Here is a 27,493-nt window from a genome sequence, read left to right on the forward strand (position 1 = left end):
TTACTATGGATCAGACATTATATTAAATACCGTCAATGTAACACTGAGACATGGGCTCTCCTCTTAAGCTTTTGGTCCAGCAGAGGGAGTCAGGCTACTTAACATACTACTCTAAGCACAATGTAAGCTCTGCACAATGGGCTTTTGAAAGAGTACAATTTAGCCCCGATTGTCAGAGGCCAGCGAAGGCTTTCTGGAGAAAATGACACCTCAAAGGAGTCCAAAGGGTAAGCAGGATTTAGCCAAGTAGGGCAAGAAAGGCTGGAAAGGGAACCTCGCCCACAAGAAACCATTGAAGGGATAGATTAAGAAGTTTTACCCCAAAGAAGATACAATATATGGTTTTGAATATGAAAGGAATTAAATTTTGTGGCTCTTAAGAAGATAAATGGCAGCATATTTCCATCAGTATATGAAAACTCATTTACTTAGAGAAACTTTATGGTAAAGTACCCCAACATAATGCAAATTCAATAAAGGACCAGCAATGGGCTGTCTCAGCAGGTGCACAGGATCATTTTATTAAACCACAAAAACATTATTCTACCTTTACTTAAAGGACCATTTTGAGTCCCACTCACACAAAAACCATGCCATCATGCAGAATCAACCAGTGCTGTCCAAATGCGAGGCTGCACAGTATATTTTCAAATGTATGGATGAAAAATTGTTGGGAATGTTGTGGAAGGGATGATTAAATTTAGGTTGAAGATGCCCTTCAAGGTGCCTTCCACCTCTGAGATCCCGCGGCTCTCAAAAAGCCTATTTGATAGTTTCATGAATAAAGGCCGTGGCAATGAGCAAATTCATATATTAGGGTTTTACCTATACTACATAAAGCTTATATTTATTAAATGTATTTAATGTGACACTATTCAAATGTACTTTTCACACATGGTTATAAACACCCTTAAATCAAAACCAAGCTTCAAACTTAAAACTGTTTGTATACATTCATTGCTCCTGGAAACTGGGAAGGGTGCTAACATGCATTAGAACATCAAACTTTTCAACAGATAATGCAGATGAAAGCAGAGGCACAGGCTTGCCATTCGCCATACGTGGAAAATGTGCCACCAGGGACCAAGGGTCTTCCACTCAGAGCAAGGCTGTGAGCCGCTAACTAATAGGAGGGGCTTCCAGTGGGTGAAGAGAGCGACGCTGTAGCTTAGGCTGCAGCAAGACATTCAGACAAAGGGACATACAAAGTCAGAGTAAAATTCACAGCTATGTTTACATTATTGGACTCATGAGTTTACTGGTAGGGAATGTACAGCTATAAATATGTGCATTTCAGTTTTACAAAATAAATTATACATATTGATGAATAAAAAAAGACTTGTTTGAGATTATAAATTCTTAAATTTTTCTTTTGACTACGTTTTCCTATAATGAATTACTTTTGTAATAACAAAATCTTAAAAATTGGTCCCAGTAATAAAACTATAAACAGATTAAAAATTACTGGCCCTGGCCGGTTGGCTCAGTGGAAGAGTGTCGGCCTAGTGTGCAGAAGTCCCGGGTTCGATTCCCGGCCAGGGCACATAGGAGAAGCGCCCATCTGCTTCTCCACCCCTCCCCCTCTCCTTCTTCTCTGTCTCTCTCTTCCCCTCCTGCAGTGGAGGCTCCATTGGAGCAGAGATGGCCCGGGCGCTGGGGATGGCTCTGGTGGCGACAGAGCGACACCCTGGAGGGGCAGAGCATCGCCCCCTGGTGGGCAGAGCATCGCCCCTGGTGGGTGTGCCGGGTGGATCCCGATCAGGCACATGCGGGAGTCTGTCTGACTGTCTCTCCCGGTTTCCAGCTTCGGAAAAACACACACACACACACACACACACACACACACAAATTACTATCAGTGACATTTTTCCTTCTGATAATTTGGAATTCAAAGTTACTAATTGTCTTTAATGAAAGATGTATTTTTGAGCCAAATACAGTATATACAAAAAAGTAGGTGCATAGAAATAAAAAAAAAAACAAACAAAAAAACACCCAAGATAAGGTAGCAAAAAAAATTTTAAGATAAAAAAAAAAAAATTGAAGATAGCCCTGGCTGGGTAGCTGGGTTGGTTAGAGTCACCCCAATACACCAAGATTACAGACTCAATTCCCAGTCAGGGCACTGAGTGCATAAACAAGTGGAACAACAAATCAATGTTTGTCTCTCAAATCAATTTTTTTAAAAATTGAAAATATTAGAAGAGAAAAGCAAAACTACCATAATTATACTATTATTAGAATGATAAAGTAAAGGAATACACACTTCAATTATATAATAGATTTGTCATTAAGGTCTTAATAATGCATTTAATCTAACAAACTGGCAAGACAATGTAATACCATCTAAAACACTATAGTAGGTCATCATTAATATTTCAGGTAAGGCTAAAGATGGCAAAATTCTTACTTTTACCACATGGTCACACTAGTTTCATCCATGTTACCTAGCAGATTTTTGCTTGAAAGTCAGCTCACTTATCAATATGAAATTCTATTTCATTGCACGCTCTCCATTTCAAAAAATTTTCGACTACACTGTAAAATTAAACAAAAGCAAAAATCCTTAGGAAAAACATATTTTTCTTTGTTCAAGAAAAATAAGTTGGATATGTACAGTTGTGATAGAGTTCCATTCAAGCGTATTCTAATAAAGGAACCTGTCAAAACATTTTCACCTTTAAAAAATTTCTCAGATTTTTGTTCTACTCAATTCTTTCTGGAAAACTTTATTAAAATTATTAAGGAGCCCTGGCCGGTTGGCTCAGCGGTAGAGCGTCGGCCTAGCGTGCGGAGGACCCGGGTTCGATTCCCGGCCAGGGCACACAGGAGAAGCACCCATTTGCTTCTCCACCCCTCCGCTGCGCTTTCCTCTCTGTCTCTCTCTTCCCCTCCCGCAGCCAAGGCTCCATTGGAGCAAAGATGGCCCGGGCGCTGGGGATGGCTCTGTGGCCTCTGCCCCAGGCGCTAGAGTGGCTCTGGTCGCAACATGGCGACGCCCAGGATAGGCAGAGCATCGCCCCCTGGTGGGCAGAGCGTCGCCCCTGGTGGGCGTGCCGGGAGGATCCCGGTCGGGCGCATGCGGGAGTCTGTCTGTCTCTCCCTGTTTCCAGCTTCAGAAAAATGAAAAAAAAAAAAATAATAATAAATAAATAAATAAATAAAATTATTAAGGAAACAAAATGTGGAAGGATTGAAGAAACTATTTGCAAAATGAATAAATATTAACACTAGTTTATGCCACATACTGTTGATAAAAAAAAAACAGGAACCCATTGGTGATTTGAGTCTCCTAACACTCGAAATGAGGGCAGCTTCCAGAACAGTCCGCGTGAAGGCAGTGTATTCATCAACACAAGGGGACCTCTGACATTCTTCCACATGTTCCAGTTCTTCTGCCATCAGTCACCTATCAGATTCTGCATCTGCTAGGGCAGTGGTAGTCAACCTGGTCCCTACCGCCCACTAGTGGGCATTCCAGCTTTCATGGTGGGCGGTAGAAGAACCAAAGTATAAATAAAAAGATAGATTTAACTATAGTAAGTTGTTTTATAAAGATTTATTCTGCCAAACTTAGCAAAAATCCAACATAAAGTACTTGGTAAGTTGCTGTAACTCTGCTTTATAAATTTTATAAACTAAAGTTACTTCCCTACTTTATAAATCACCATTACTGTGGAACCAATGGGCGGTTAGAAAATTTTACTACTAACAGAGATACAAAAGTGAGCGGTAGGTATAAAAAGGTTGACTACCCCTGTGTTAGGGGATTATCCAACTAATAAAATCCAAAACTAGGCATTGCCACGAACAATTATTGATGCTACCCCTGCAAATTTCACAATTTTCAATAAAAAAAATTTGTAAAGTTGGAATTGGAAAGGCTAACTGTACCTGAAATCTTATAATTATAGCATCTTCATGAAAAAAGTTGTCTAGTAACATAAATTGCTTCTGCATCAGTTCCACAAACAAGACAAGGACCTAAAACATCCAAAGTGTTCACAGACAAAGTCCTGTTGGGAAGCAAGCTTGTGATCTCAATACGGTCTTTCGCAGGATCAGTGCTGAGCCAGGAGCTGACAAGAGACTGGTGAGCATTAGCCTGGTTACTAATGCTATGAGACAAAAAAGTACTGTTTCTTCCTCCTAGGAGAAAAAAAAGGGTGAGGGGATCTTTCAGGACTAATTGTGTATTACTCAACATCCAAAATTCTACTGATATATGTAAAAGGCAATGACTTAAACTTGTTTAATTCTCAAATAACAGGCTGATTACTCCATTATCACACACACCAACCACCATTTTTGACCAAAGGCTTATTCAGTGACCTTCCTCAAATTTCCATGGGATACTATAGATAACAAACTTGAAGTCTTCAGGCAAAGCAAAAGTCTTCTTTTGACCCTGTCTCTGTGTTCATTCTTTAAGGGACAGTGTCAGAAAGGTAGCAAAACAGCCAAAAGAAAGGTAGAATAGATATGGGGGGTGGGAGGGAATCACATAGTTAACTTGTCTTACGTTGTTTTTAATCCTTTATTTTACGTAACTGCTCTTAAAAGCAGAATTTTAGCACACTACCAGATTATAAACTTTTATCTCTAACAGTGCTCTGCATTTAACTGAGAAGTGAGGCACAAGTAGTGTATTTCAGCTTACGCCAGTATTTGAAATTTCCTTTCCTCTCAACTTTCTGCCAAATCAAAGAAAGACATATTTCATGTATTCATAAAATGGCTGAGTATGCGCCAGGCTCTGTGCCTAAGTGCTGGGAATACAAGACGAAGTCCCTCGTGTCTTCTAGATTAATGACTAGTGAGGTTTAAATCTGGATGACTCTTGAAAGCCCAGCTCAACTTCTTTCTCTGTACTTTTGAAGGTAACAGCAGTTCATGCTTCTCTCCTCCTTCGGGAACCCTCAGCACTGTATGTATCACTAACTTACTAGTTACATTTATTTATTTTATTTATTTTTAACAGAGACAGAGAGAGAGTCAGAGAGAGGGATAGACAGGGACAGACAGACAGGAATGGAGAGATGAGAAGCATCAATCATTAGTTTTTCATTGCACATTGCGACACCTTAGTTGTTCATTGATTGCTTTCTCTTATGTGCCTTGACTGCGGGCCTTCAGCAGACAGAGTAACCCCTTGCTCAAGCCAGCAACCTTGGGTCCAAGCTGGTGAGCTTTTGCTCAAACCAGATAAACCCTTCAAGTTGGCGACCTCGGGGTCTCAAACCTGGGTCCTCGGCATCCCAGTTTGACACTCTATCCACTGCGCCACTGCCTGATCAGGCACATTTCTTAGATTTAACTTTTCATGCTCCTTTGTAACTAAATTGTTTCTTTTTTTTTTATTTAAGATTTTATTTATCCATTTTTATTGGAGAGAGAGAGAGGGAGAGAGAGAGAGAGAGAGGAAAGAGACAGAGAAAACAGGGAGGAGCAGGAAGCATCAACTCCCATATGTGCCTTGACCAGGCAAGCCCAGGGTTTTGAACCGGCAACCTCAGCATTGCAGGTCGACACTTTATCCACTGCGCCACCACAGGTCAGGCTAAATTGTTTCTTTAATAGGCTACACAGGTTATATTTGCTTCACTCTTTTCACAGTGTCTAATAACTGTGCCTTGTAATACCAGACACAAAAGATAGTAAATGGTTTTATTTCTAGTCTCACAAAAGTTCTTCAAACAGTAAAGTTTCTAATGTTAGATAGTGGCGGTAGGAGAGGAAGGATGTAAAAAACCAAGTACTTAGTACTTAGTTAATCCTTAAACAAAATTACTACTTTCTCCATAAATAAAGTTAGAATAACATGTTCCATGCTCTACACAATCCATTCTTCACAATTTTTTCTGGGGAAGTTTTATATTTCCTGTTTGTTTTTCTTCCTTTACTGCTCCTATATTCTACATTACTCTTGAATATGTGAAATTAACATCTGAACAACTGTGGGATGTTTCCTACCTGGTCTCCCTGTTTCCACTTTTACCATCCTTCTCCCCACAGGCCATTTTCCATATAGCAGCTAGAGTGACTAAAGTGATTCTTCGGGAACATGAGTCCGACCACACCACTCCTCTACTCAAAATTCTCCATATGGCTTTCTATCACACTTAAAATCTGAAGTCCTCATCATACAAAGCCCTGCTTCTCAGCTGCCTCTCCTTATCGCCCACCACTCCCCACCTGGCTCACTGAGCTGCAGCCACCCCAGCCTCTGCGTTGTCCTCTGCCCATTTCCGGTCGCTAGTGTCTGCAGTGTCCTGTGCCTGGAACGCTTTCCCGGGCCTCACGCTCCACTCGGGCCTCCACTCCTCACACAGGGCACCCTTCCCCCTTAACTCCCCGTCCCTCACCTTCAGAGAGAGTGTGTTTGGCCCAGCTCTTTTCCTGTCTGCTCTGTCCTCTTTCCTGCTGTTCCGTGCTCTACCATGTCGCATGGGGACAAACTCTAATTCCCTCGTCATCTGCCTGCCAGGCAGCCCTGCCAACGGGAGTTACTACTGCGGGTGAATGGAAGGGGGGTAAGGGGAGAAGCTCCCAGTTTCTAGCAACACTGGCAGTAATTCCAGCCTGGCTGAGTGGCATTGTCTCTGCGGATCCAGAACTACCTCCAACGGCACTTCCACCATGGCAGCAGCAGAGGTATGGACGGTATTTTATTTCCGGGCCTTCCTCTTCCTTCCTCGCCGCTCTTCCAGCACGTGTGAAACCAATTCCTTCTAAACCAGGGGTACTTGGCTTTTCTGGCAGGACCTTCACTGAAACATTACCTATTTATTTACTGTTTGCTACAATTCTTGTTTGATGTGTGCAGAGGATTTTAGTTCTGCTCACTGTTGTAGGTTCCGACACCTAGGAGAATGCTTAGCATATGGTAGGCACTGGATAAACATTTGCTGAATGAAAGAAAAAAATGAACTTTGGAACAACAGACAAATTCAATAACAGGAAGCTTGGAAAATGCCCAAAACAAAATACCCCTTGATGATAAGTGTATGGCTCTGGGCTGACCTTCACTTACCTTTCTTTAATCAGGAGACAAGGCCTTTTAGTCTGAACAGAAACCTGGACCTTAATACTTAAAGATCAACTCTTGTCTTGCCACACACCCTTGGCAATGCAATATAAAAGAGCTGTCACACCTATCCTATGGCCAGAGGCGCCGGGGAAGAACTTACAAAGAAGAGCCCAGCTACCCAGTCAGCCAGCCTATAGCGTTCCAGTCATCAGCAACGGAGCGGTAAGTAGCTGGCGGATTCCAAGCCCTCCGATATTAGAATTTACCCCGAGGAGAATGACAACGTCTGAGACAAATGAGAATTTCTAATTTGGTATTTAAAAGTATAATAAAATTACTACACACAAGAATCATTAAAACTTTTTACCTTGCTGAAAGAGTGATGGCTTTTCAGGCACGTCTGTGGAGGCGTCCCAATGCCAAAGGGACCCGTCCTCGGAACAGGTGAACAGATGGTCTGGGTTGGATGGGTGAAAGTGAACCTCCCACACTGAAAGGTAAGAACCAAGTTTACCCTGTGCAGGTCAGCTAACAAACATTAAAACCCTATCTCACCTGCCTGACCAGGCAGTGGTACAGTGGATAGAGCGTCGGATTGGGATGCGGAAGGACCCAGGTTCGAGACCCCGAGGTCACCAGCTTGAGCACAGGTTCATCTGGTTTGAGCACAATCTCACCAGCTTGGACCCAAGGTCGCTGGTTTGAGCAAGGGATTACTCGGTCTGCTGAAGGCCCGCGGTCAAGGCACATATGAGAAAGCAATCAATGAACAACTAAGTGTCGCAACGAAAAACTGATGATTGATGCTTCTCATCTCATTCCATTCCTGTCTGTCTGTCCCTATCTCTGACTCTCTGTCTCTGTAAAAAAAACACACACACACAAAAAAAACCTCTCCTGACCTGTGGTTTCCCACTCCAGCCACCTCCTGTCTCTTTCTCTCCTCTTTCTAAAATCAATAAAGAAAATCTTTAAAAAAAAAACACCTATAGCCTGACCAGGTGGTGGCGCAGTGGATGGAGCACCAGACTGGGGTATGAAGGACCCAAGTTCAAAACCCTGAGATTGCTGGGTTTTGAGCACAGGCTCATCTGGTTTGAGTAAGGCTCACCAGCTTGAGCCCAAGGTCGCTGTCTTGAGCAAGGGGTCACTCAGTCTGCTGGGGCCCTCTGGTCAAGGCACATATGAGAAAGCAGTTAATGAACAACTAAGGAACCGTAGAATTGATGCTTCTCATTTCTCTCTTCCTGTCTATCTGTTCCTCTGTCTCTATCACAAAAAACAAAACAAAACAAAAAAACAAAAAACAAAAAACAAAACGCTATCTCTAGGCATCATCTTCCATTAATCTCTATTACATGTCTTCAAACCCAAGTCTGTGATAAAATTCAAACTTCAGAATTAAAGAAAAGACATACTATCAATCTCCAAATGGCTATAACATGTAGGTAGAATAAAGAAGCCAAGTTCTTCTACATATTTATTGGGGCCAGTGAAAGAATAAAAACAAATGCTAATCATCTGACCTATTAAGTTTTTTTAATGTAAAAGTATGACAATGGGATAATTCTGAAAAAATCTTTTTAAAAATTGGTTTAAGACCCGTTATTTTCAGTTCCTGTGTCATTAATGTATGCAGTTGTATTACTGGAAAAACAGAGAGAGGAGACAGGAAAAGTAATATACAAATAAAATTCTAAGAGGCAGAGTCCAATTTGGCTCATCCCAGGGCTCTGGATACTTCTGTTCTGTATCACAGAAATAGCAACTGGCTCCTTGCTAGCAAACCAAGCCCTGGAAATGCTCCAAGAATCCAGGGTCCAGTTTCAGATGGAGGGATTTAAGAAGCCAGTTTGGGACTGAGGACTACTCAAGCTCTAAACTTTAAGGGAGCATTATGTGACAACAGACACCGGGGAACCAATGACTGGCCAGGGTGCCTTAGGAAGTCCTCTGCAGCATGCAGATGAAACAGGCCGTCTGTGAGCCAGGGTTTTGTGATTCTGGGTGAGGAGACCTTAAAGAGGCAGCATACAAAGTGTCCAGGGTGTAACATCCAAAGTGCAAGGCATATGCTGCAAGCTGGCAATTTTCATTCTGACAGTTACAATTAAACATCATATCACAAAACATAAAAAGGTCACCTTCCTTAGGAGTGGCACCCGGTCACCAGTCCTTTCATGGGAGATACAATGAAATCAAATATGTTGTAAAGTATACTTTATCTTTGCATAACCCATGAAACATTTCATCCTAACTAAATGATAACTTTGTGGCTAGAGCTGCTGGCTGAATTTCAATATGCCCTAAAATTCACTACGTTAAACATACTTCTAAATATTGGAATTTGGAGGAGGGGCAGTATTCATTCTCTCTGAGCACAGGGAGCCAGATAATCTGATGGAACAACGTGCAGGAAAGGAGTGTGTTGGGAGAGTCCTTTAATAGAGTGCCTTTGCACTGTTTCATCTGGGGCTGTGTGAGAAGAGAGCTGACGGGCTGTAACCCTCCTACCACTGGGTTAGCCAACATCAGGCTCTACGAGGGCACACTCTATTCCATTTTATTCACTTATTTTCCTGAGCATAGCTGTAAATGAAAGAGGAAAAAACTGTAGGCCTTTTTAATTTTTTTTGCTTTACCTTAAATATAATCTTAAAAGTCACTTATCTTTCCAAGGTAATAATGAGAAACTTATTCAACAGAAGTGGCAGTACTGGTACAATGTTGCTCTTTTGTACTTTTTTTTTTCTTTCTTTTTTTTTTTTTGTATTTTTCTGAAGCTGGAAACGGGGAGAGACAGTCAGACAGACTCCCGCATGCGCCCGACCGGGATCCACCCGGCACGCCCACCAGGGGCGATGCTCTGCCCACCAGGGGGGCGATGCTCTGCCCCTCCGGGGCATCGCTCTGCCGCGACCAGAGCCACTCTAGCGCCTGGGGCAGAGGCCGAGGAGCCATCCCCAGCGCCCGGGCCATCTTTGCTCCAATGGAGCCTTGGCTGCGGGAGGGGAAGAGAGAGACAGAGAGGAAGGAGGGGGGGTGGAGAAGCAAATGGGCGCTTCTCCTATGTGCCCTGGCCGGGAATCGAACCCGGGTCCCCCGCACACCAGGCCGACGCTCTACCACTGAGCCAACCAGCCAGGGCCGCTCTTTTGTACTTTTATTCAAGGATTTACACAAACTTCTCTTAACTCAGAATTTAAAACTATAACCCACTGTCATGATAACATATAATAAAAAATTTCTGTCCAGCTTATCAGAAGACAAACAAAAAGACAAGAACCTATACCTAATATTCTTTTATTTTATTTTATTTTATTTTTTTGTATCTTTCTGAAGCTGGAAACGGGGAGAGACAGTCAGACAGACTCCCGCATGCACCCGACCGGGATCCACCCGGCACGCCCACCAGGGGGCGACGCTCTGCCCCTCCAGGGCATCGCTCTGTTGCAACCAGAGCCACTCTAGCGCCTGGGGCAGAGGCCAAGGAGCCATCCCCATCGCCCGGGCCATCTTTGCTCCAATGGAGCTTTGGCTGTGGGAGGGGAAGAGAGAGACAGAGAGGAAGGAGAGGGGGAGGGGTGGAGAAGCAGATGGGCACTTCTCCTGTGTGCCTTGGCCGGGAATCGAACCTGGGACTTCTGCACACCAGGCCAACGCTCTACCACTAAGCCAACCGACCAGGGCCTTTTTTAATTTTTTTAAAAAATTTATTCAGTTTTTAGAGAGGAGAGAGGGTGAGAGAGAGAGAGAGAAGAGGGAGGAGCAGGAAGCATCAACTCCCACATGTGCCCCAACCAGACAAGTGCAGGGTTCGAACCAGTGACCTCAGCGTTCCAGGTCGATGCTTTTACCCACTGTGCCACCACAGGGCAGGCCTAATATTCTTGTTAAAAGAAAAAAAAAAGGCAAAATAGCAAACTAAAGAACACATAGATTATAAAATATAAGGTCTACCAGAAAGTTCTGTCCATTTCTTTTTTTTTTTTTTTTTTTAATTTTATTTATTCATTTTATAGAGGAGAGAGAGAGAGAGGAGAGAGAGGCAGGGGGGAGGAGCTGGAAGCATCAACTCCCATATGTGCCTTGACCAGGCAAGCCCAGGGTTTCGAACCGGTGACCTCAGCATTTCCAGGTTGACGCTTTATCCACTGTGCCACCACAGGTCAGGCAAGTTCTGTCCATTTCTATCATAAGTTTCAACACGTAAGCACGTTTATTTGGCGCATGTGTGCCTCTCTATTTTTATCTCTTAATGTATACATACTGACGTAGCAAATTAACTAAAACAAAGTTGATTCACATTAGTCTTATGTGTGAAGCGATAGTGTACCCATGGCTACTGATAAAGTTCATTTACGCCACTGTATTGTATACAAATTTCGACAAGGAAGAAATGCTACAGAAGCATGTCAAAATTTATTGAAAGTGTTTGGTGAAGGTACAGTTTCTGATAGGACATGCAGAAGATGGTTCGAAAAATTCAAAACAGGTGATTTCGACCTTTCTGATAAGCAACGTTCTGGGCAACCATCTTTGATGGATGACGATGTTGTTAAGACCATGTTGGAGCAAGATTCTTTTCTGACAACATCGGAGATTGCAGAAAGGCTTAATTCAGCTCAGCAAACCATTTCGGACCATATTCGGAAGATAGGATTGGTGTGGAAATATATTATTTAATAAAGTTTACTGACGGTAAGAAAAAGTTGTATTTTGTTTTATTCCAAAACGGACAGAACTTTCCGGTAGACCTTATATTAAAAATAAGCCTCCATTTGCATGAGCAAAGGGCATTCCCACACAATGGGTACGGCCATATAAACTGATTATTTTTATGTAGAACAATCTGACATGTATCAGCACAGTTTTAAAATTAAGCAAACATTTTGGCTCATTAATTCTACTTCTAAAAAATTATCCTATGAAAATAAGTCATAAAGATGAACATAGCAGGCTAAACACTGCAGTTTTGGATATAATAATGAAACATGTTAAAGAATTTAAATGTCAAATAAAAAGGAATGTTAATTATTATGAGTTTATACAATTCAGTCAAAAGCCATGCTACTTATAATTTGTCACATTAACTCACCCAATAAAAACTTCCACATCTCTGTAATACTTACTTTCAGCTTCGTGAGCCTTCAGCAGAGACACAGGCATAGTACCTTGTCTAACATCCCAAATACTCAACATTCCATCCTGGCCACCAGTGGCCACAACATGCTGCTGGTTGGGATGTCTATCAACACAGTGGAGTGGCACCCGGTCACCAGTCCTTCCATGGGAGATACAATGAAATCAAATATGTTGCAAAGCATACTTTATCTTTGCATAACCCATGAAACGTTTCATCCTACTAACTGAATGATAACTTTGTGGCTAAAGCTGCTGGCTGAACTTAAATATGTCCTAAAATTCACTACATTAAATATACTTCTAATAGTAGAGTTTTGGGGGGGGGGGGCGGCATTCATTCTCTCAAGGCATAGGGAGCAAGATAATCTGAGGGTATACTGTGCAGAATACATTTCCATTTCCTGGCTTTTAAAAAAACATTATGTATCAACTAAAGAGTATATTCTTTACTCCTACCTTATTTAATGCTTACTTTATGTAATTTTTTTCAGCTTGACACATTTTATTGACACATTCTATTTTTTTCTTTTTTATTCTTACCCTAACCTGAATCCTAACTCTATTTTCTTGTTAAAGAAGAGTACGTTTCTGCTCAAAAAATTTTTTTAATTTTATCTTCCCCAATTGTAGCTAGAGTTTATTATACCACTAGTTTTTTGTTTTGTTTTGTTTTGTATTTTTCTGAAGTTGGAAATGGGAAGGCAGTCAGACAGACTCCCATATGCACCCGACCGGGATCCACCCGCCATGCCCACCAGGGGGCGATGCTCTGCCCATCTGGGGCGTTACTCTGTTGCGACCAGAGCCATTCTAGCCCCTGGGGCAGAGGCCAAGGAGCCATCCTCAGCGCCCGGGCCTACCCTGCTCCAGTGGAGCCTCGGCTGCGGGAGAGGAAGAGAGAGACAGAGAGGAAGGAGAGGGGGAGGGGTGGAGAAGCAGATGGGCGCTTCTCCTGTGTGCTCTGGCCGGGAATCAAACCCGGGACTCCTGCACACCAGGCCGACACTCTACCACTGAGCCAACCGGCCAGGGCCTTATACCACTATTAACAGAATCATTTGATGACCAAAATTAAGTTCCCCGTTAAATAATATAAACTTCAAAAAGATTAAAAGCTTTGAATCAAGACAGCAAATATTTACCAAATGCAGCATGGTAGTATCAAATTATACTTATTATATTTAATATTTAAGTTAGGATAAGATATAAATGGAGATTATTCTCTTAAAATGCAAGTCAAATACAATATGGTTTAAGGTCAACTGCTATAAATAATTGAACAAATTAATTTTGCATTACACTATTGAAATTATAAAACAAAACTCACAGTGATAATATCTGAGAGGGCTCATTTCCTTGTTGTCTGAAATCCCATATTTTTAACTGTCCAATTGAATTTACTGTAAGGATCTCAGGAGTGCGAAGGAAGGTGACTGCGTGGAGGGTACTGCTATCCGCATTGTCTACAAAGTAAGAAAACAGTAGTACATGCTGATGGCTCCCCTGTGCTATGAAAACCTTCAACTGCATTGCTTCTTCACTGAACTATTACAAGTGAAATTTTAAGTAGGTCAGGGGTTGTTTTTGTTTTGTTTTGTTTGATTTTAAAGAAAGAATAAGGAAAAGAGAGACAAACAGAAACATCAATCTGTTTCTGTACGTACCCAGAGCCGTGATCAAACCAGAAACCCTTGCATATAGGGACAGCACTCTAACAAACAGAGCTATCCATCTAAGGCTAAAGAGGTCACAGTTTAATTTCTATAAAAAATGTACAGTTATATACATGTTAAAATGAACTCTCTTTGACAGGAAAATTAACTGCCACATGCTCCTCAATTCTTATTCAATAGACCACTCCAGACAAAAGAAAGTTTCTCTCTCCTCTGTAGTCACTCAGTCACACATGCTTTTTCAACATACTGTCCTGATCAAGGGATTCTGCTTTGTGTATTTCCGTATCTTTCAAATACCTAGCATTGTATCTACTTAGCACATGGTAAGTGCTCAATTTTTATGTAATAGATGAAGAAAATATAATGCTTTTTCTTACCTATAGTTCTCACAGCTTCCTTGTGATCAACCCTGAAGAGATTTATTCGACCGTCTTCTCCGACAGTGACGATCTCCGGGCTGCTGCACACCACCCCTGTGCAGGGGGCACCGCTACAGGCCGGGCTGCCGGGCCCCGTGTGGTAGTGAGCCGCTGCCCACTGCTGGCTCACCGACAGTGTCTACGTGTCAGAAATGAGGATCTCATCAAGCAAGCAGAGGTCTAAAAAACTAGCACTTTCCCCAACTGAAGTGTTTTAAAATTGTTTCAAACCCTTCTAGAAAAAGAACAACTCTCTCCTTTTTCCTTTGTATTTTCAAATACAAAAGTCTAGAACCTACTTCCATCGAAGCTATGTGTACACTGGAGTAGATTTGAAAGGAACACTGTTCAAAAATATCCCAAACTTACCTGAGATTTAAAAAATCAGATAGTTGTGTGTTCAAAAGCAACTTTAAATTCTTAAGTAAATTAATAATGATAACAAAAGTACAAGAAAAAATATCAAAATTCTTAGGGGAACTATCCTACATCTAAGAAATAAAGCTATACAGTTTTCTAAATGACTTCATTAAGAAAAACACTTAAACCTGACTGATGGTGGCACAGTAGATAGTAGATAGAGCATCCACCCAGAATGCTGAGGTCGCCAATTGGAACCCGAGGTCATCGACTCTGTGTGAGGTCTCATCTGCACAGGGTCACTGCCTTGAGCGAGGGATCATTCACACGATCCCAAAGATCGCCAACTTGAGCCCAAAGGTCCCTGGCATAAAAAGCTCAAGGTCAAGCCAAGGCTTGACCAAGGGGACACTGGCTTGGCCCCAGTCAGGACACAATCAAAGCACAACTAAAGTGAAAGCAACTAAGAGCTGGTGCTTCTCACTCTCTCTCCCTTCTTGTCTGTGTGTCAATCTCTTTTTCTCAAAGAAAAACTTTAAAAAAAATTTTATTTTTTATTTTTTTATTTTATTTTTTTGGTATTTTTCTGAAGCTGGAAACGGGGAGAGACAGTCAGACAGACTCCCGCATGCGCCCGACCAGGATCCACCCGGCACGCCCACCAGGGGGCGACGCTCTGCCCACCAGGGGGTGATGCTCTGCCCCTCCGGGGCATCGCTCTGTTGTGACCAGAGCCACTCTAGCGCCTGGGGCAGAGGCCAAGGAGCCATCCCCAGTGCCCGGGCCATCTTTTTGCTCCAATGGAGCCTCGGCTGCGGGAGGGGAAGAGAGAGAGAGGAAGGAGGAGGGGTGGAGAAGCAGATGGGCGCTTCTCCTGTGTGCCCTGGCCGGGAATCGAACCCGGGACTTCTGCATGCCAGGCCGACGCTCTACCACTGAGCCAACCGGCCAGGGCAAAAAGTTTTTTTATTTATTGATTGATTTTAGCAAGAGAGGAAGGAAGGGAGGGAGAGAGGGAGAGGGAGGAAAAGAGGGAGAGGGAGATAGATAGATAGAGAGAGAGAGACAGGAACCCTGATCTGTTCCTGTATGTGCCATGACTGGGGACTGAACCAGCAACTTCTGTGCTCCAGGACAATGCTCTAACCAACAGAGCCATCTGGTCAGGGCTCAAAGAAAAACACACTTAGAAGCAAGGTGAGCTTTATTAATTCCGAAATCTGAATGAGCACTTTCTTATAGCAACTTAAAACTGTAACTCAAGTGAGGCTATTGTAAAGGACTGCCCTCACCACTATGCTCTAAAGGTCAGCACTCTTGGGCTTTGTGTCCTGAAGCACACAAGAAAGGCGTGCCCTGGCTGCATAGCTCAGTTGGTTAGAACTTCATCCCCATATACCCATGTTGTAGATTTGATCTCCCATCAGAGCACATACCAATGAATACATAAATAAGTGATACAATAATCAATGTTTCTCTCTCTCTCCCTTCCTCTCTAAAATCAATAAATTTAAAATTTAAAAAGGTATTGAAAAAATGTCAATGGTGATGGAAGGAGACTTGGGGTGGTGAACACACAATACAATCTACAGATGATGTAGAAATGTACCTCTGAAACTTACTAATTTTATTAAACAATGTCACCCCAGTCTGACCTATGGTGGCACAGTGGATAAAGTATTGATCTGGAACGCTGAGGTTTCAAACCCTAGTCTTACCTGGTTAAGGCACATACAGGAAGCAACTACTATATATGTGATGTTTCCTGTTTCTTTCCTCACCCCTTTCTCTCTACTCTCTCTAAAAAATGAGTAAAAATAAAATCTTAAAAAAAAAAGATTAAACAATGTCACCCCAATAACTTAAAGAAAAATTTTTAAAAATGTCTTCATACATAGCATCCTTTCTTCTATTTAAAACCAAGATTCTAGCCACAGAAGCAAAATAGCCATTCCTGTTCTCTTTCGTACATCTGAGCTAGAAGGTGCTCTTACTTCAAAGGCCAGAATAGGGACTGAAACAAGAGAGTTATAGAAAATATAACTTGTTAGAATATTATATTGTTATGTCTAAGTTAATAGAATTTAAGATATATCCAATTTCAATAAAATTCAAAAAAATAAATATGCAAACATGGTTCTAGAATTAACAGTAACTAAAAGATGGGTAATAGAACCTGACCAGGTGGTGGCGCAGTGGATAGAGCGTCAGACTGGGAGGTCGCCAGCTTGAGCGTGGGCTCATCTGGTTTGACCAAGGCTTGCTAGCTTGAGCCTAAGGTTGCTGGCTCAAGCAAGGGGTCATTCAGTCTGCTGAAGTGCCCCCCCCCTCAAGGCACATATGAGAAAGCAATCTATGAACAACTAAGATGCTGCAAAGAATCAATGCCTCTCATCTCTCTCCCTTCCAGTCTGTCTATCCCTATCTGTCTCTCTGACTCTGTCTCTCTCTCTCTCTCTCTCTCACACACACACACACACACACACACACGATTATATAACAATATTTTTCCCCTCCACATTTTGAGATTATAAAATTTTATTATTTGTGTTGTTATTGTCAGTCTTCTTTAAGCCTTCCTAAAAATAATTAAAATATAAATTCAATTTTCAAACAAAATTTCTTTACCTGGTTATTCGGATGGTGAAGGAAAACTGTTACACATCCTGTTGATGAAGCAGCTATAATTCTTTCCTGGTCAAAAAACTAAGTAGAAAATTCCTGCTTGTTACTAATTCAGAAATATCAGAAGGGAGAGAGCGTATTCCTTTAACTTAAATAGCAATAACATGTTTAAAATGCAAACAGTCTATAAATGCTAAGCAAATAAAACATAATAATAGATCTGAAAGTCAAAACTGCTATACAAATAAGTGTATTTGCAAACAATTTCTCCTTAATCTCTTTCATCTATAATTGACTTAATTAATTTTAGACCACTACTAAAAAGCTTTAGAAAAGGACCATTCCCAGGGTGAGACAACTTTTAGAAAATACAAAAATGGTGAAGTCACACAGACCAGGACTTGAAAACCTCATTCCAAGCCCAAGGTGGATGGCTCCGTGGATAGAGCAATGCGGGTGTGCCAGGGTCCACGCCCACCCTCAGGGCACACAGGAGAAACAATCAATGAGTGCAGAACTAAGTGGATCAACAACTTGATGGTTCTCTCTCTCCCCTCCAAATCAATAGAAAAACAAATAAATAAAAAAACCCACGAAAACTTAATTCTTCTCCCACCACTTACTAGTTGGTAGGTTTGAGACCTTAGCCAAGTTAAACTGTCTAAGCCTAGGTAAACCTTTACAAGAGGAGAACTAATCCCTACTTAGGGGGTTGTGAGAATTCAGTGAGCAAAAATAGTGAATTCCCTTTCAGGGTTTTCCTCCCATAGTATGTGCTCCAAAGATCTTAGTGCCCGTTTTCTACATTGATAAAACAGGTAGCAACAGTTGGTGTACCTGTATGTAATGAGAATTAAATTAATTTATGGAAAGTTCCCACAACAGAGTTTGGCACACGGTAGACAGTCAATTAATTTTTTTAAGAAAAACTAAGATTCCGGTTCGAAACCCTGGGCTTGCCTGGTCAAGGCACATATGGGAGTTGATGCTTCCTGCTCCTCCCCCCTATCTCTCTCTCCTCTCTCTGTCTTTCTCTCTCCCTCTCTCTCTCCTCTCTAAAATGAATAAAACAAAACAAAACTAAGAGACTGCTTCTCATCTCTCTCTCTCTTCCTGTATCATTCTCTCTAAAAAAAAAACAAAAAAAAAGTAAGAAAAACTAAGATTAAAAAACTAGGATTAAATCCCCTACCCCAGTCTTGATTCTGCCATTAACTGGCTATATGTCTGAAAGCCATAACGATACTGTATAGAGAACTCAGTTTCCTGTAAACCTGAGGTGAGACTAGAAACTTTAAGGTCCTTTACATCTCTAAATTTATTCCTCTCCGTTTTTAAAAAAGTTAGCTTTTGTATATCACACAGACTTACTTGTAAGTCCATAACATCACCACAGTGCTTGGTACTGCACAATAACTGATGGTCTCCTTCAAACCCTCCGTCAGAGTCCACGTTCCCCAAATCTCCAATAGACCACAATGAAATACAATTTTCCTGTAAAGCACCAAGTTTTACTTTGAGATGAAATATATGTTAACCGTTAGAAAATTAAAATGTCTGTCGCCTTCAAGCTACCTTGCTTCAAAAGCATCTCAGAATAATGGTGATAGTACGGTTATAGGTTAAAGCACAACGAGACTCGAGGCTCAGGTACAGCATCGAGGGCTTGGAGGTAAAGGGCAATAGAGCCCGAGACCGGGACTCGGGGGACGGAAAAGGCGCAAGGAGCTAGAAGGCCAGAGAACTCGCGCGCGGGCGGGCGCCCAGGGGCGCGGCTCTGGGAGGGATGGAGGAGGCAGGGACGCTCCGGCCTGGGAGCAGGGGTACCTCATCGTCCCAAGAGCCGGTGGCAAAGGTCTCCGCGGCCTGTAGACTCCCCGAAGGTACCGGTCGCCAGCGGGTTTTGCTGATTTTCTGAGACACAAACTTAGCATAGATTTCCTCCATGCCGAAATCGTCCACAGTAACTACAGCAAGAAGCACAGCGCGCGCCTCTCAAGCCCACTCCTTCCCGCAGAGCCCTGATTGGATAGATTTTATGAAGTCGACGGTGGCTGCGGAGAGACAATTCTCTGCCGCCGTCAGCGCGGGCAGCACCGGCACCAAATCTAGGACGTAGGGATGCCCTTCCTCTTCGAGAAACTGATGAGCAGAGGCAAACAACAGTGTACGAGTCCTTATACTGTACAATCTGCTCCCAATCTGCAAAATCAGTATAGGAACTCTAACACGATACATTTATGCAATAATTATGCAATATAAATCAAATTTAAGGAGTAAAATCAAAACAAAAATAATATAAGAGAAACCACCTAAATCAAATTGAAGGAGTAAAAAAACCCCCCAAAAACAATATAAGAGAAACCACCTAGCAGCCGCACCTAAGTATTAAGGTTTGCGTTTCACAGCTCATAGAAAAGAGTCCAAATCCTTAAATCCTCACCGAAGTACAGCCCATTAATGCACCAACTTACTATTCTAAACCACCCGCTCTCCGTCTCCCAAAGAAATCCTTTGCTTCAAGGTTAACACACACTGTCAGAGCCTGGAGAATTCTGGAGACTCCAGTTCTAGTTTTGACAACCATTGCCTAACTGAGTAACCTTCCTCAATTCATTTATGTATTTAATTAAGAATGGGTGTAATATGTAACGTTTACAGTCCAGGAATCCGTGTTGTAGGTTCTTTCTGTGTTTTTGATTACACTTATAATGCCACTTTCTTCCTCTCTTCTCAGAATCCTACCCATCCCTCCAGCACCAGTTCCTTCCCATATCTTTTCCTGATTACTCTAGCTCATGATCTAAATAAACATAGCACTTGATATTTATAATAGCACTGAAATTTTGCTCTCTGTTGCTAGTTTTCTTTTGATGCAGACCCTCAATTATATTGAAAATCCTATTACACACAAGAGGTATGACTTACTAATATTTTTTTTAATTACATATGCTATTGATAAAGGAGTGTTAGTTGTCAACTTTAGAGAGCTATCAGGTCTTATTGAGGATTGAGTTAAATGAAAGTCCATCAGGAAATTATAGAGAGATGAAATAGAAAGTCCCCAAACTAACAATTTTATTCATAATATTGAAGAACACTGTTTTGAGTGCGATTTCATTTACGGCCGTAGAATCCCAGAAAACAGGTCATGTATATTTTGGATTGGAAGTAGGCTGAGTAGCACATATGACAAAATCCCCTGAGAACCAGAATGTGAAAATTGCAGCTGACGCAGTAGCATAGATGTTTTGACATAGCTCTTTCTTTCTTAAAAGTTTATCGGGCTAAGTGACGACTGGATTGTGTCAGTCTTAGTTCTGATCAGGAGTCAGCAAGTTGGACGCGACAGGCATGTTCCCTTTCAGCTTCTCATTCATTGTCTTGTACAGCCGACAGCAATAGGCTGGGGTCCATCTAGTCTAACGGTAGAACTTGGGAGGCTTAATTTGCTGAAAACGCACCCTTGTGTTGGGGGAATAACACACTCGACATAGGATACAGTGGTATTTTCAAGCATTTGCATCGTTCTAACAAGTAAAGCATTCCCCAGAAGCCTTCCCTCTACCAGCCCATGTCTTGGTGTTTTCCCACTCTGAATCTGTGCTCGAGTTGAGAACAAACCAGGGTATCAAAAGTCTCTGCTACCCAAACACTGATGTACTTGTCACAAAGCCAGAAGCTGGAAAACTCGGGTTAGAGAAGGCCTTTGCCCTTCTGTGCTTCTACTAAGATCATTCAGGCTCCACCATAGGGAGCTCTGATTCTAACTGTCCCAATTATTAGTCAACAGGGTTGGGTGAGGCAGGACGGAGGAAGCCCACCATCTAACAATCTGGACAGCTATAGGAGCAGACCTGCCGCTCGCAACAGCTGACCCATCGGCGACTGCGGAGCCACCCGCTGCGGCGGAACCAGACCGACCCCGCCATCCCGCCACAGCGCTGGGTGACCAGAGCCGCAGACAGGCACACGACCGACCGCGCCGGGACCCACCGCGTCGGGGCCTGGGCGCAGGGCGAACCCAGCAAGAAGGCGGTGTGCAGCCGAGGCCTCAAGAAGAGACACGGGGTGGCGGCGGCGCTGACTACCTAGCCTCCCGCGCGTTCCCGGCAGCCATAGCAGCCACCTACACTGGCAGCCGGGTTCCAGGCCACCCCCGCCTCCGGCCCCACCCAACCGCACCCGAGGCCGCGCGGCGTCGTAGAGCGCATGCGTGCCGCGGGGGATGCCGGGAGCGCGAGTGGCGGCAGCGGTGGCGACGGTAGTCACAGCGGCGGCAACGGCGGGGACGCGAGCGGGGCGGTGACCGTGTGGGAGGTGGTCTCACTCTTGGGGAAGCTGCTGGGCACCGTCGCCGCGCTGAAGGTGGTTCTGTACTTGCTCCGGGTGTGCTTAGCGATGGCCTGGAAATCCGGCGGCGCCAGCCACTCGGAGCTAATCCACAATCTCCGCAGTAAGTGCCACCCCTGCCGGGTGTGGGACAAGTGGGGCAGGCCAGGCCTGGACCAGGTCTCCCCGAGCCATCCGGAACGTTCTGTGTACCGCGCCGGAGCCGCTGGGGGGCTTCGGCGCAGGGTTGCACCAGTAGTCCCGAACGACATGCGCTTGCGATCGCGTACCCGGGGACCTGTCACTCATCGGTGACATGAAGTGGAAGGGGAGAGGAAGAGCTCGCTGTCGCTGCCGGTGGGGCAAGAGCCGACTTCTCCCCGGGAGCCGGGGGTGGGGGGGAAGGGGCGCGGTGCAGGTGGTGGGGCTGTCACTGAGTTCGCCCGCTGATCGTTCGGAACCGGCGGGCGAGGGGCGTGCACTCGGGGTGGGGAGCTGTTGGCCAGGCCCTAGCTGGGCACTGCCGAGGGATCTCCACCCTGTCCCCTCGCGTCTTCTCACCTTCCTCCTCCATAATCGACCTCTCTCCAAGCTCTCTCTCTTATCCTTACTCCCCCGCCCTCCGTTTTTTCCTCTGGAGGGAGATGCCACCCTCTGATACTGGCGAGAAGAGGGAGGGGAAGATGAGAATATTGTCATTGCGGATGCTGGGAGAAATTTCTGGGGCGGCTGTCCAGTGGAAAGCTTCGTGGGGGGCGGAGGAAGAAATAATCGGGAGATGCTCTTGCTGAGACACTTGTTTTTCAGGAACCTTTAGAGATCCTGGGATACACAAACTATTGTGGACTGTTCTAACTTCTTTCAGGACTACCATATGCTGTAAAAGCCTTATATGGAAGTTTCTTTATATCTTTTTCTTTAGTTATTGTATTTCTTTCTCTGATGGTAATTTTAGGGTGGGACGAGTGCTGTGTCACTTACTTTTTATAAATCGAGATGTATTATGGCCGTCTGGTCGGTAGACTGGGAAGACTGCAGTCTGTATGTAATATGCTCACTCTGGTCATAATGTATATATTTCACTCTCTTTGCCACTAACTTGCAAATAATCATATCCTCACACGTAGTATTTTTATAGGTTAGTTAGCTTTTCATGTGTTTGTCATGTTTCCTAATTCAACTTGTAACCTGTGAGACGTTTTTAAAAAAGTATCTGAATCTGCTCGAAGAACTTAATACTTCTTAATATAATACTTCGTTCATTTTTTTGGACATAAATTCTAATTAAATGTACATTATACCCTTGGATTTATGCTAGGAATACCAAATGAGTGCGAAATAAATAACACTGTTTGGCACATGTTTAGGACTTAAGAGTAGTCATTTGACTTTTTTTAAAAAAAACAACATTTAAAACTTAGAGCCCTTGTGGGGTAGCTAGCTCAGTGGTTCGAGTGTCTTCTGCATAGCCAGTGCTGTTTCATCCCAGGTCAGGGCACATACAAGAATCAGCCAATAAGTACATGAATAGGTAGAGCAACAAATCGATATTTCTCTCTTCCTTCCTCTCTCTAAAGTCAGTAAACAACAACGAAAAAAAAATTTTTTAACTTGGAAATTGTAGTCTCTGTTTAGTAATGAAGAATGTTTAGGTTTTAAAATTCTGTCAAGCATTGTCATTACTCATTTTGTGAAAGGATATTTGGAAGGGGACAATTACATGCTGAGGCAATATTAAGGTGACTAAAGTTCCCTATGGATTATCCATAAGCTCAATATGTTGTAAATATTTTTTGTAAAACTTCTTAAAATGACCTGCTTGCTATTGCAATGTACACATCTGAAACATTCTGTACACAAATTGTGATTAAGTAATTTTCCACCAGTAAGTTATCTTAGTAGACACTTGGCTGTGGCAGTTTGTAATCAATCAGGCTTTTAACGTCTCTCCTTTTTGGGCCAAATTTGTAGTAAGCCAAGACTAGATCTTTTCCCAGTGGTTTTATAATCACTTTAATATATTGCATTACTATTCCTAGCGGAAATTTCTGAGGATGTTTTCTATCAGCAGATTTGATAAGAAATATTTAACATACATGTTGATATATCAGATATTTAGTTTTATATTAGTTCTATGGTAAGAGGAAATTAGAGTATTGTAATAGCTTAGCCTTTTTTGTAACACTTGTGCAACTTTAGTTTCAACTTCTTGCTGAAGTAATTCTAGCTCATAGATTTCATTCTTTTTAAAATGCAATGCAGATCTTTTAAAAGATTTTTATTGATTGATTTTTAAAGAAAGAGGGAGGGAGATCATAGTTGATTCATTTTAGTTGTTCAATGATTGCTTCTTGTATGTGCCTTGACCTGGCAAGCCTGGGTTTTAAACCAATGACCGGTGTTCCAGGTTGATGCTCTGTCCACTGCGCCACCACAGGCTAGGCAAGATTTAATTTTTATATATTAGTTTATTATAGAACTATCTGTTCATGTAAAATTTTCATTTGGCACAAAATTTGAAAATTTTCTTTCTTTTTCATGGTTATTTCACTATTTTATATTCTTCCTAACTTAAAGGCTTCTAAATAAATCTTTAGCCTGACCTGTGGTCAGTGGATAAAGGGCAGTGGATAAAGGCGCAGTGGATAAAGCCTCGACCTAGAAATGCTGAGGTCGCCGGTTCGAAACCCTGGGCTTACCTGGTCAAGGCACATATGGGAGTTGATGCTTCCAGCTCCTTCCCCCTGTCTCTCTCTCCTCTCTCTCTCTCTCTCTGACTCTCTCTCTCTCCTCTCTAAAAAATGAATAAATAATAAAAAAAAATAATTAAAAAATAAATAAATTATAAAAAAAAAATAAATAAATCTTTAGAAAAAGATTAAAATGTGATTATGTGTTTAGGAAGTTTTTGAAAAGGGATCTGCAAACCGGTAGAGGAAAAAAATTACAGTGTTAATTTTTTTTTTCTTTTTTTTTAATTTTTTAAAAATTTTTTTTTTATATATTCATTTTATTTTATTTTATTTTATTTTTTGCATTTTTTTTTTCTGAAGCTGGAAACAGGGAGAGACAGTCAGACAGACTCCCGCATGCGCCCGGCCGGGATCCACCCGGCACGCCCACCAGGGGCAACGCTCTGTCCACCAGGGGGCGATGTTCTGCCCATCCTGGGCGTCGCCATGTTGCGACCAGAGCCACTCTAGCGCCTGGGGCAGAGGCCACAGAGCCATCCCCAGCGCCCGGGCCATCTTTGCTCCAATGGAGCCTTGGCTGCGGGAGGGGAAGAGAGAGACAGAGAGGAAGGCGCGGCGGAGGGGTGGAGAAGCAAATGGGCGCTTCTCCTATGTGCCCTGGCCGGGAATCGAACCCGGGTCCTCCGCACGCTAGGCCGACGCTCTACCGCTGAGCCAACCGGCCAGGGCCTATATATTCATTTTAGAGAGGAGAGAGAGAGGGAGAGAGAGACAGAGACGGGGGGAGGAGCTGGAAGCATCAACTCCCGTATGTGCCTTGACCAGGCAAGCCCAGGGTTTCGAACCAGCGACCTTAGCATTTCCAGGTCGACGCTTTATCCACTGCGCCACCACAGGTCAGGCAAATTTTTTTTTTTTTTTTTTAAGAAATGAAGTTCATGTCTGACCAGGCAGTGGCACAATGGATAGAGTGTCAGACTGGGAAGCACAGGACCCAGGTTCGAAATCCTGAGGTCCCCAGCTTGAGCCCAGAGGTCACTAGCTTGAGCCCAAAGTTGCTGGTTTGAGCAAGGGGTCACCTGCTCTGCTGTAGCCCCCCACCCCCATCAGGACACGTATGAGAAAGTAATCAATGATCAACTAAGGAGCCGCAATGAAGAATTGATGCTTCTCATCTCTGTCTCTTCCTGTCTGTCCCTGTCTGTCATCTCTGTCTCTCTCTCCGTCTCTGTGACACACACACACACACACAAAATGAAGTTCATGATTGATTTTGTTTTAATATTATAATTGAAAATACTGAATTTTTCTTTCATAAACATACTATAATTGAAACATAATTGTGTATGAGTTTATAGTTGATATACCATTTTTAGATTATTTTAGACTGTAATAGTATATCTTATAATATCTCATAAGTTATGTTGTGATGACAGCTACTCTTAACTAGTTTAGAAAGTGGTCTAGAACTTAAGCATACTTCACAATCTCCTGGATCGTCTGGAGAGCTTGTTAAAAACCATTTAAGACAGATTCTCAGGCTCTCAAGAACTTGTATAGTTGACCCTTGAACAGCACGTGTTTAAATTTCAAGGGTTGACTTATAAATGGATTTTTTTCAATAAATATACAGGCATCCCTTCCTGTCACTGATTTGAAACAGTATTTTCCATTTGCTGTTGGAATCGGAGAATGCAGAGGGCTGACTGTATTGCATTGTCCATTTTATATTAAAGGACCTGAGCAAAGCATCCTTGGATTTTGGTGTCTGATGGGGTTTCTGGAATTAATTCTTCACGGATGCTGAGGGACAGCTGTAGCTAAGTTTTGAGGAAGCCAAAAACTATCCGTAGGTTTTTAACTGGAGGGGGGCCCTAACTGGCCATTGCTGAAGGGTCAGCTGTATTTTTTTTTTGACAGAGACAGAGAGTCAGAGAGAGGGACAGCTAGGGACAGACAAGAAGGGAGAGAGATGAGAAGCATCAATTCTTCACTGCAGCACCTTAGTTCAGTAATTACTTTCTCATATGTGCCTTGACTGGGGAGCTACAGCAGAGTAAGAGACCCCTTGCTCAAGCCAGCAGCAACCTTGGGCTCAGGCCAGCTACCATGGGGTCACACGCCCAAGCCAGTGACCCCACTCTCAAGCTGGTGAGCCCATGGTCAAGCCAGATGAGCCCACACTCAAGCCAGCGACCTCGGGGTTTCAAACCTGCATCCTCCGCATCCCCAGTCCAACGCTATATCCACTGCGCCACTACCTGGTCAGGCTAACGATTGTTCTTTTTTTTTTTTTTTTTTTTTTTTTTTTACAGGGACAGAGAGAGAGTCATCGAGAGGGATAGATAGGGACAGGCAGACAGGAATGGAGAGAGATGAGATGAGAAGTATCAATCATCAGTTTTTTCGTTGCGACACCTTAGTTGTTCATTGATTGCTTTCTCATATGTGCCTTGACAGCGGGCCTTCAGCAGACCAAGTAACCCCTTGCTTGAGCCAGCGACCTTGGGTCCAAGCTGGTGAGCTTTTTGCTCAAGCCAGAGGAGCCCGCCCTCAAATGGTGACCTCTGGGTCTCAAACCTGGGTCCTCAGCATCCCAGTCTGACACTCTAGCCACTGCGCCACCGCCTGGTCAGGCCGATTGTTCTTTTACCTCAAAAAATTCAGTCCACTGTCCTAACATGTTAGTTACTTCTACTTACATATATTTCCTTTGCATCATTGATCATGTTATTTTATGCATCTAATGCAGGGGTCCCCAAACTTTTTACACAGGGGGCCAGTTCACTGTCCCTCAGACTGTTGGAGGGCCAGACTATTAAAAAAACTATGAACAAATCTCTATGCACACTGCACATATCTTATTTTAAAGTAAAAAAACAAAACGGGAACAAATACAATATTTAAAATAAAGAACAAGTAAATTTAAATCAATAAACTGACCAGTATTTCAATGGAAACTATGGGTCTGCTTTTGGCTAATGAGATGGTCAATGTGCTCCTCTCACTGATCACCAATGAAAGAGGTGCCCCTTCCGGAAGTGCAGCAGGGCCAGATAAATGGCCTCAGGGGGCCGCATGCAGCCCGCGGGCCATAGTTTGGGGACCCCTGATTTAATGTATATAAAATTTTTCAGTCAACTGATATTTGACTGTCTACTATATGCCAGGCACTAGGGATATGGCAGTTAACAAATCAAACATCCATTCTCT

At 43.0% G+C, this 27,493-nt stretch overlaps 2 protein-coding genes across 6 annotated transcripts in view; one reads left to right on the forward strand and one right to left on the reverse strand.

The window, feature by feature from the left end:
• Positions 1-105: 105 nt before the first annotated feature.
• NUP43 (nucleoporin 43) lies at positions 106-21,335 on the reverse strand. Of its 2 annotated transcripts, XR_010727669.1 has the most exons (10): positions 21,252-21,335; positions 19,083-19,276; positions 18,627-18,749; positions 17,259-17,336; positions 14,229-14,409; positions 13,503-13,638; positions 12,163-12,314; positions 7,398-7,520; positions 3,180-4,149; positions 106-2,751 (listed from the first exon to the last, which is right to left on the reverse strand). XR_010727669.1 is itself a non-coding variant. In XM_066248044.1 (9 exons), the coding sequence occupies exons 2-9, from the start codon at positions 19,200-19,202 to the stop codon at positions 3,920-3,922; spliced, it is 1,143 nt and encodes a 380-aa protein (XP_066104141.1). In that variant the 5' UTR covers positions 19,203-19,276; positions 21,252-21,335; the 3' UTR covers positions 106-3,919. The 2 variants fall into 2 exon arrangements, 1 of the variants encoding a protein (XP_066104141.1); XM_066248044.1 differs by having other exon boundaries at positions 106-4,149.
• Positions 21,336-21,412: 77 nt separating this feature from the next.
• PCMT1 (protein-L-isoaspartate (D-aspartate) O-methyltransferase) overlaps positions 21,413-27,493 on the forward strand; it is a 49,220-nt gene continuing 43,139 nt past the window's right edge. For 3 of the 4 annotated variants that reach the window (XM_066248048.1, XM_066248045.1, XM_066248047.1), the window contains exon 1: positions 21,466-21,711. In XM_066248048.1, coding sequence (XP_066104145.1) covers positions 21,468-21,711 — 244 coding nt within the window. In that variant the 5' untranslated portion in view covers positions 21,466-21,467. Of the gene's footprint in view, positions 21,712-27,493 lie in introns of all 4 variants that reach the window. The other variant, XM_066248049.1, reaches the window with a different exon arrangement.

Source organism: Saccopteryx bilineata, chromosome 12 (assembly GCF_036850765.1).
Source record: "Saccopteryx bilineata isolate mSacBil1 chromosome 12, mSacBil1_pri_phased_curated, whole genome shotgun sequence".
NCBI lineage: Eukaryota > Metazoa > Chordata > Mammalia > Chiroptera > Emballonuridae > Saccopteryx > Saccopteryx bilineata.